The 10,449-nt window shown below is 46.2% G+C and overlaps 1 protein-coding gene across 1 annotated transcript; it reads left to right on the plus strand.

Annotated features, from left to right (window-relative positions):
* Positions 1–755: 755 nt before the first annotated feature.
* Positions 756–9,996, plus strand: LOC103607379 (T-cell surface antigen CD2-like). The gene is given in 5 exon segments (XM_008591887.1): positions 756–816; positions 956–1,267; positions 5,343–5,576; positions 9,798–9,923; positions 9,926–9,996. Coding segments are annotated over 5 exon segments (804 nt in total).
* Positions 9,997–10,449: the final 453 nt, after the last annotated feature.

The following is a 10,449-nucleotide window of genomic DNA, read 5'->3' on the forward strand; positions in this document are numbered from 1 at the left end:
AAGCTAAATATAAGATTTGGAGATTTCAAGCATTTATAGCTGAGACTCAATTTGTTTCTTTTTACCACAAAAATAATTTCAGAACATTAAAAACATCTTTTGGAAAAGAGAATATATCCATTTTCTAATCATTTCATACGTATACATTTTCTAATATCTATAATCATAGGATAAATATTTGTATACTATTTGCTTGTGAACAGCTACCTATATTTCTATGTGGTCTTGTTAGAGGCAATATAGTTGAGTGGATAGAAGACGGACTGCAGGGTTGAATTTGGCTCCTCACGTACATAAAGGTGATCCTGGGTGATTTACTTAGCTTTTTAGTTCCTTTTCAATGGTGATGATAAATCCACTCACCCTCCCAAATTTTTTTCTGTGAGGATCGAAATGCGGTAAGAAAACACACACTTGTAAACACACCTGCTCCGGCAAAGGAGCGCATCAGAGGGATCTGTTTGCTGTGGGGGCGGGGGGGTAGGGGAGCAGGGGAGTCTATGCTACCGTAAAAGAAGCAGAGCTGGCCGATTAGCTCACTTGGTTAGAGCGTGATGCTGATAACACTAAGGTCAAGGTTCAGATCCCCTTAGTAGACAGCAGTCAAAAAAGCAACAAAAAAAAAAAAAAAAAAAGAAGAGGAAGAAAAAAGAGAGGCACGTGGTTAAGCTCTCAGGGGGTGGACTCCATCTGTCCTACTTCATTCAGTTCCTTTTGCAAGAAGAGCTCACAATCACAAGAAAACTACCCCAAAGATGAGCCTCCCTTGTAAAATTTTAGCCAGCTTCCTTCTGATTTTCAACTTTTCTGCCAAAGGTAAGTTGGTGTGTGGGTTTCCACAGTCACTGTTAGAAGCGTCTTCGGAGACCGTGAAGTGAGCCTAAGAGTCAAAGAGGTCACAGCCAAGCTTTCCCTGGCAGTGACTCCCAAGACTGACTGTCTTTGCTTTTTACAGGTGCTGTCGCCGAAAAGGTTATAGTCGTCTGGGGTGCCTTGGATCAGGACGTCAACTTGAACATTCCTAATTTTCAAATGAGTGACAATATTGATGATATACGATGGGACACAGAACCAAACAAGACCAAGGTTGCACAGTTCAAAACAAGCAAGGGAACTTACCACCTAAATAAGACATATGAGTTATTAGCAAATGGAACTCTGAAAATTAAACATCTGGACAGAAATTATAACAATAACTACAAGGTATCAATATATAATAAAGAAGGAAGAAACGTATTGGAAAAAACATTCGATTTGAGGATTCTAGGTAAGTCTTCGTTCCCTAAGTTCATTCACCTCAGTGTGGGTGCTATTTAGCAAGTTGGGAAATAGCATTTCTGAATATCCCCAGCCCTGGCTTCTGCCTCCAGGGGAACTTTGAAGAAAATCTAACGCATCCTCCTACCCCAGTAGAGACTGCAGTCCTGTGGGGGGTGGCGTGGAATCCACATATGTGGAGACACACAGCTGAGAGACCTCAAGTCTGTCTGCCTACAGCTCTCTCTTCAGGTGGCTACGTGGATGTGGGCTAGGTGGAGAACCTGAATTAAGGTGCCATTCACCAGGAGGGGGACAGGTGGGCAGAGGAAAAAGGTGACTGTTTCAGGTGTGGGATGAAGGGACGAGCTGGGCGTAGGGCAGGGAAGGAGAGGCTTACCGGAGAGCAGTAGGTCTTTTCTTCCAGAGAGCCAATTTCAAGCCAGGGTGCCCTGAAGGAGTAGTTATATGGCAGGAAAGGGCTGAAAAACAACAAATTTAAGGATAAGCAGCCCTGGTTTCTGATCTGCTCAACATCAGTGATTGAAGGTAGAAGGTGATGCAGCTCTCTCTTCAGGTGGCTACGTGGATGTGGGCTAGGTAGAGAACCTGAATTAAGGTGCCATTCACCAGGAGGGGGACAGGTGGGCAGAGGAAAAAGGTGACTGTTTCAGGTGTGGGATGAAGGGACGAGCTGGGCGTAGGGCAGGAAAGGAGAGGCTTACCGGAGAGCAGTAGGTCTTTTCCTCCAGAGAGCCAATTTCAAGCCAGGGTGCCCTGAAGGAGTAGTTATATGGCAGGAAAGGGCTGAAAAACAACAAATGTAAGGATAAGCAGCCCTGGTTTCTGATCTGCTCAACATCAGTGATTGAAGGTAGAAGGTGATTTTTGCTGATCTGCATAGAAAAAAGCCACAAGGTGTGGCTTTGTATGTCTCTGCAGGTAACTGGGAGGGCAGAGTGGATATTGGAGATGAAGTGGGGAAGACTAGCCAGAAAGCAGCTGCTATAAGCCAAAGGAAGTGGAGAAGGGCTGGTTGGTGCTTCTTAAAGCTGGTCGCACATTGGAATGAACAGCGATGCTATCAAAAGTTACCCATGCCCAGGCCCCATCCAGGACCAATTAAATCGGAACTTTGGGGCATGGAGTCCTGGGAATCAGTAGGTTGTAAAGCTTCCCAGGTGACTCTAATGAGCACTGGGAGGGCAGAGTGGATATTGGAGATGAAGTGGGGATGACCAGCCAGAAAGCAGCTGCTATAAGCCAAAGGAAGTGGAGAAGGGCTGGTTGGTGCTTCTTAATGCTGGTCGCACATTGGAATGAACAGCGATGCTATCAAAAGTTACCCATGCCCAGGCCCCATCCAGGACCAATTAAATCGGAAGTTTGGGGCATGGAGTCCTGGGAATCAGTAGGTTGTAAAGCTTCCCAGGTGACTCTAATGAGCAGCCAAAGTTGGAAACCACTTGGCCTAGACTCAGGGGTGCCTGTAAAATGAGGGAGAATGAGAATGGGGGGATGGGGCGTGTGTGGAGAAAGGACAAGCAAGGTGGCTCGCGTGAAGGAGAGAAGACAGAGAAAGCGGAATTGAAATGCTATTGAAGTCGAAAGTCCAGCGGACACTGGCAGGGAATGATAAGATGGGAGAGGAAGAAGCTGCACTTGGCTTGGAGAGGAAGACAGGAAGGCCAGCCTGAGCACAGGCCAGTGATGCAGTGAGCAGATAAATACTTCCTTGCTTCACACAGAAAAGTTTGCCAGAGGCAAGGAACTGTCCCTTTAGGCTCTCCCTCCAGCCCTATTCTCAGCTCCTGGACCTAGCAGCAGCCCCATGCCCACAAGCCCAGACACTGTCTGCTCCTCTACAAATGACAGCGTTTCATACCCTAGTCTTACAACCTTAAATGGAGAGCACCTTCCAGAAATGGAGCGGGGCTGAGAAGGATGTGGAAGGGGCCTCTGGTAATGGGCTCTGAGAGCCACAGATGTTATCCTCCAGTCAGCAAGCCTGGAGTGTCCTGTTTTGAACTGGTGCTTCCACATTCTTGTGGCATTTAGTATTGTGGTGGTGATAATGGCTACCAGCTAGGTGTCAGGTGCTTTCTTGCATGATCTTATTTAAAGCTCCCAGAAATCCTGAGAGGTAGTCGTTATTATCCCTTTATTTTCTGTAAAGAAACAGAGACCCAGAAGGAAGCGACTTGTCCAAGGTCTCATTGCTTAATGGGAGCAAAGTCAGGATCCAAACCTGGGATCCTTTTGGCAGGGTCGGTGACATTTTTTGATTTTTCCAAACAGCCCCATTAAGATATAATTCCTATACCATACAATTTGCTCATTTGTTTATTTATCTACTTGGCTAGATTTTAATATTTTAAATTTTTTGGCATGGCTGGTGCAGGGATCCAAACCTTTGACCTTGGTGTCTTAACACTGTTGTTTAAACAATTGAGCTAATCAGCCAGCCCCAATTCGTTCATTTAAAGTTTACAATTCAATGGCTTTTTATATATTCGGAGCTGTGCAACAATCACCACAATCGAATTGAGATTGCTTAATTCACAGAGTTGTGAAAACATCACCACAGTCAACATTTTCATTACCCCAAAAAGAAACCACACCCCTTAGCTAAAATATAGTAGAATTGTAGGTGATTTTTAAAATGCTTTAAATATTTTTTATGTTTTATCCATTTGTACGGTGTCTGGATGTTCCTGTTATAGAGAAAAGAGTATTTTCACACCTTCATTTTGAAGACACAGGTAACACCACGACCTAACCCCTACACTCTGTACTGACTCTGTGGCTGTATATTGATGTTTCTTCTTTTTCTTCATTCTGGGTCACACAGAATTTTGGGATGAAAAGGAAACTTAATTTCTGCATGCCTGTATATTGGGACAGAAATGAAATTTGGCTGGGACAGTCTATGGGAAAGATACTGTCTGGAAGTCAGAGAGGCAGGGAGTCATTGAAAAATAAGCTGTCCATCTGCATTATGTGTAGAGAAACCAAGAGGAAAAGGTGGCGAGGCTGGGGGAAGAGAGTAGAGGATGAGAGAAAGAACAGAAGAGGAGAAAAAGAACAAGGTCACACAACTAGGAAGCAGAGGAGCTAGAATTCACACCTGACCATCTAACACCAAGGCCGCCGTTTTTCTTTTATGACATAGCCTTTAAATATTATGACGGAAAAGGAGAGGCAAAGAGTTTATGATTATGAATGCGAGAACCATCACTCATAATATCAGTACCTACCAATTTTCCGTTTGCTGCATGTATCCCTTTTGTTACAGGTGGGGAATATTTTTCTTATCTTTCATTTATAGATGAGGTTCAGTGAGGCACAGTAAATAGTCAAGCTTTGAGCTAGCAAACACTCAGCTTTGAGCTAGGAAAAGGCAAAACCAAGTCTCTGGTTTCCAAGCTGGTGCCCTTTCTCTGCAGGGCCTTGAGCTGTTAGACATCCAGCACTCTGCTCCCAGGACTCTGGTGGAAGCAGAGAGTGACTAAGGTCCCAGGCCACACATGTAATGATTTCTCCAAGATTGGGTTCCTGGCTGCTCTTTAAGCATCACACCCCTCAAGCTCCTGGGGTGAGTGGGGATCAGGGCATGGTAACACTTTTACCCATTCTTCTGAACGTGGACTCAGAAGGCTGAGCTCATCTCCTGATCTGCCACTTTTTAGGTGCTGCCCTAAGACCACCCACTGAACCGCTCAGAGCCTTGGGCATTCTGTCTGTAAATGGGAAGAAAAACGTAAAACGTCAGCCTCTGTTTGTTAGGGTGAAATGATATCACACGTGTGAAAACATTTTAAGGTATAAAACAGCACATAAATATTAGATTTAGTACACTTTTTACTCGCATAATGTATCTATGAACTTTATCAGAGATAAACTTGTTCTGAATGCTCTATGTGAATAAAATAAAATAAAAATGATTTTCAAATTTTCCAGCAGTAGCAGGCCTTTGAAATTGTTCATTGGTCCCAAATTGACTCCATTTCCCCCTATATAAATAGGTATATTTATTAAAATTAGAAAATTGCCTAACATGAATTGGATCTTTATTCTCTTTTTAGAGATGGTCTCGAAACCAAATATCTCCTGGAATTGCGTCAACAAAACCCTGACCTGTAAGGTAGTGAAAGGAACTGACCTTGAATTAAATCTGTATCAAAGCGGGAAACACATTGGCAAAGGTCATCAGAAGGTCATCACAAAGAAGTGGACCAGCAACCTGAAGATGACATTCAAGTGCACAGCAAGTAACAACGTCAGTGAAGAATTCAGTGTGGTGACTATCAACTGTTCAGGTGCGTTGTCTACATCATGGATTTACTTCATAAACACAGCCTGCCGGGCCCACGGCAGGCAGAGGCACGCCTGCTCCAGGGCACAGCTGCCAGGCTGGGGGGCAGCCTTGGCCCAGGATAAGAAGTGAAAACATACGTATCTCTTTCTCCTGGAAACCTTCAAGGGAAGCCTTAGAGGAGGTGGTGTTCTATGGGTACCTATCCTGGGAGTCCTCTCACTGAGCACAATTTGACCTCAGGCAATTAAAAAGATCCTTTCTGAGAGAAAGAATTGCAGAATTGAAGAAGAAGGAATGGTAGAGATAAGCTCATGCAAACCCCATTTCCCGGAGAAGGAAACTGAGTTGCCCAAGGCCCCTGAGCTAGTTAGTGACCATGATTCCAACTTTTCCCCTAAAGATTCCTTTTTGGAGGGGAGATGGTCAGTGGTCAGCACCTCCTAACAGGAGGAAGGGTAGAAAGGCTGTAGAAGCCCTGGGAGGCAATTGCATGGGGGAAGGGAGAACTCGAGGCCAGGGAGGACTTTGGAGTGGGTGAGGCAACACTCCCCCTGCCGCACAGCAGGACAGCCTGGCACTGGGACTAGCTCCAAAACGTCCCAAAACTCCAGGAGTCTAATTTATCACCAATGTCTCAGCTCGACGTGACTCCCGGAAATAATTTTTGAGAGGCAGCCTGCTATAGTGTTAAAGCTCTGGCCTGGGAGCCAGGGGCCTAGACTTCTAGTTTGGGAGTGTCCAAATGTAGCCGGATGAGCTTGACAGAGTGTCTTTCCCTCTCTGGGCTGTAGCATCCTGGTCCACAAAGAACGTGAGCTCCATGATCACAGATTATCAGATGAGTAGGCTCTTGGATTCACTTCCAGGGTCACTCACGTGGCCACTGAGCTCACGTGGGCCATGGGGTGCCTCACGATGTGGCAGCCAGCGTCCCCTGGAGCAGTCTAAGAGAGACTGAGGATGAGTGCCCAGAACAAATCCACGGTCTTTCTATAACTGAATCTCAGGAGTGGCATGCCATTGCCTCTGCTGTAGTCTGTGCACTAGACATAAGTCAGTAAGTCACAGGGGACTATGCAAAGGCGGAAGTGCCAGGGGGTGGGGTCACTGGGAGCATCTGAGAGGGTGCCAGCCACAGACTTAGACCAGCATCACTTCACCCCCTCGTGCCTGCCCACCAGCCACCCTCCCACAGCCCCGCACCGATAAGGCACAGTGAGCAAAGCGGCCCCTCCTGACCTCATACCCTTCGCTCCCCTCTCAGGAGCCTTTTTTTTTTAAATCCAAAAATTTTATTATTTCATTTCATTTTTCTATTGAAGCACATTGATTATATATATTTGTAGGCTACAGAGTTCAATATTAATACATGTATACAATGCATGATGATTAAATCATGGTTATTAGCATATTCACCGTTATAAAACTTAAATGATCTCTTTGTGGTAAGGATATTTGTTCTCTTTTCTCCTAGCCATTTGATGACACACAGTACATTAATGTTAGTTATAGATACACAGCTCAAGCGTACATCAGTAGAACTTACTTTTCTTATCTAGCTGTTTTGCGTCCAAATTTGCCAGATTTAGTGAATAGAAATACAGGATAAGTATGTTCCAAGTATTGCCTGGAGCTTATGTATGCTAAAAATTATTTATTGCTTATCTGAAATTCAAATTTAACTGGACGTCCTGTATTTTAACTGACAACCCTACTCGTCATGATTTTTTTGACTAGATCCCATTTGTATAAAAATGTGTGTGTCTTAGGAATGGAGAAAAGAAAGAGGGAGGACCTTGGGAGAAGCCAAGGTTTGAAGGCTGGCACATTCATGTCCCTAATTCTATGGTGTAGACCAGGAGCCTGTCCAGGGATGGGCCGCGAAGGAGATGAGATAAATACCTGGGTTGGGGGGAGCAGAGTTTAAAAAGGAGGGGCTGCTCTTGAGGACCTTAAAAGGGATCTGGACACTTTATTCTAAAAGGCCAAGGCACAGAGGACCAATGACCAGACTCTAACCATTGCGAAGGAGATGAGATAAATACCTGGGTTGGGGGGAGCAGAGTTTAAAAAGGAGGGGCTGCTCTTGAGGACCTTAAAAGGAATCTGGACACTTTATTCTAAAAGGCCAAGGCACAGAGGACCAATGACCAGACTCTAACCATTTGACTCAGATAAGGTGAATGTGTATTTAAAACCAAAACACTAAGAGGAGGGGGCAGGCTCGGATACACAGGGAATACTCCATCCATAAACTTACAGTACATGACCTCCAAGAGGAACTGTAGGAAGGAAGTGTGGTTGGATTTAGAGACTGTGCAGACATATTTTTGAATGACAGAGCCACAGCTGCCTCTGAGACAAGCCGAAATGTTCTCGTATAACTTCGTATAATGTATGCTATACGAAGTTATACTGCAGACATATTTTTGAATGACAGAGCCACAGCTGCCTCTGAGACAAGCCGAAATGTTCCCCACCTAGAGCACCACCAGGCATCCCAGGGGGCCACACTGGACAAACCTGAGAACAGACTGGGGAAGGCATTGCCTGCATTCCTAAGTGTACCCAGGATGAGGTGTCTGCCCTGCCAGGGACTCAGAAGATAAGCCGGTGGCTGCATGACTTAGACACACACTCCTCCACTCATTCCAAGCCTGCCCTGCCCACCCCGGGTCAAATCTGGAACGTCCCCAGCCCAGCACGAGATGAACTCTAGCAGCCCTAGCCCCTCGCACAGGCCAGCAGGGCCTAAAGGACCCCAAATCCTTCCATGGCCCAGTTTCAGTGATTGAGGAATATCCCTGCCTCTCTAATGGACGCTCCTTCATCCACAGAGCACAGAGGGGTGGGTGACTGCCAGGCAAAGAATGGGTCAGAGAGAGCCTTGAAGAAAGTCAAGGACGAACAAACTACTGCCTTCAGAAAACCTGCTAAGTTTGGTTCCTGGGCCTCCGGCTTGCTCCTTGGGGCCCATCCTGGGCTTCACGTACAACAGTCTCTTCCTAGGATTGCTTGGCTAGAGAAGCATTTCTTTTTGATGCTGGGCTGAGCTCCAGTTTCTTATCCAGATGGGCTAGTCCCATGACCCCCACCCCAGCTGCTGACTCTCTAACTGCTATTAGTTAGAGAGTCAGCTCAAAGGACAGATGGCCCAGCACCCCTCCCGGGAAACAGTTCCCAGAAACACCAGTGCAGAGAGCGCGAGTAAGAGGAAGACCTCACATTGGTGTGTTGTTTTACAGTTTACAAAGCACTTCCACATCCATTATCTGATTGACTTTCAACAGCCACCCTGTGATGTAGGTTTCATTATTTCCATTTTACAAAGAAGGAAACAGGCTCAGAGAGGCAGAGTCACTTGCCAAAGGTCACACAGCTCTTGCCTAGAAGAGCCTGGATCCAAACCCATTTCCCTTAATGCCGAAGTCATTGTTTTCCTCATTGTATTACAGCGACTAAGGGTCTGAGAACTGAAAACCCAACCGGCTGCTGTTGCTAATTCACTGTGCGTCTGTCTCTCTCATGGGGCCGGGGAAAATCTGGGAGTAGGTGCTGGCTTTGAGGTCAGAGCGCTGGGCTAGACGAGTGAAATATTTACCCTGAGTATGGAAACTGCCTGGTCTAGAGGGTGCAAGAGAGATGACGGAGACGGGAGCTGGATACAGTGCACAAACATCAAGACGGGGCTACCTAAAGGAACTGCTCAAAGTGAAATATTTACCCTGAGTATGGAAACTGCCTGGTCTAGAGGGTGCAAGAGAGATGATGGAGACGGGAGCTGGATACAGTGCACAAACATCAAGACGGGGCTACCTAAAGGAACTGCTCAGAAACAGATATTTTTTGGGCAGCTCATCCTCCCTCTTGGGGCCTCATCTTTGAAAGTAGAGGTTACACTAGCTTATCTCTAAACTCCTTCTCAGATCTAAAGCTCTGCAATGCTCTCAATGGGGGGTGGTGGACAGGCCTTGGCACGTGGACAATCAGGCACTTCTAGTCCCCAAGAGCACTTCCCAAGGAGCCTTCAGCTTACCCTGGACCCTGCACCCCTTCAGAGATTGACAGAATTCACCACCCTTTGTGAACTTGGTCTTGTAAGGTTGAAAAGTCCCCATCAATTAACTGCATGATGCGGGAGGCAGGGGTCCTCGGTCCAGGCAACGAACTGATCTCTCTGCCCATGACCCCTTCCCCCACCCCACTTCTCTTCCTCTTACAGCGAAAGGTCTGGATGTCTACCTCATCACTGGCATTTCTGGAGGAGGCATCCTTCTGATGGTCTTTGTGGCGCTGCTCATTTTCTACATCAGCAAGCGGAAAAAGCGGAACAGCAGGAGAAATGGTAAGCTCCCCTCTTCTGTCCCCCTGCAGGCCACAGGAAAATCCCCGTGGAAACATCTATGGGGGTGACACCTTGAATCTGCAAAGAAAATAATGGAGATGAGTAGTTTCAGAATGTCAGGGTTGTAACCAGTGGTTATAGTTTGTTCCATTTTGTGGTTAGCTTGATTTTTGAAAAACAGATTCTTAGTGGTGGCGATGTGGGAGCTTTGAGAAGCTGAAGCCAGGCCAGCCTCACTGGAATCCACCAGCTGAGGCCCACGTGGTGTAAGGCTGGTGTGCACATATTTGGAATGAGCCACATATCTCTGCATGGATAGAAAGATTAGCTCCACAACACTATTTCCATGAGCAACCGTCTCGTTAGTGGGTGGCCCGGGGTGCGTTCAGGACCAAGCTCCTAGCAACACGGGTAAATCATTTCAGTCCATCAGGTACTCACAGGAAAACAGTTGTTCTAAAACAGGGCGACTGTGCTGCCAGTTTTAATTCACTGTTCAGGAGGGAGGTGTTAGGGCTGGGAGTGTGTT

This window comes from Galeopterus variegatus, unplaced genomic scaffold (genome assembly GCF_000696425.1).
Source record: "Galeopterus variegatus unplaced genomic scaffold, G_variegatus-3.0.2 Scaffold7373, whole genome shotgun sequence".
In the NCBI taxonomy this organism is placed as follows: Eukaryota; Metazoa; Chordata; class Mammalia; order Dermoptera; family Cynocephalidae; genus Galeopterus; species Galeopterus variegatus.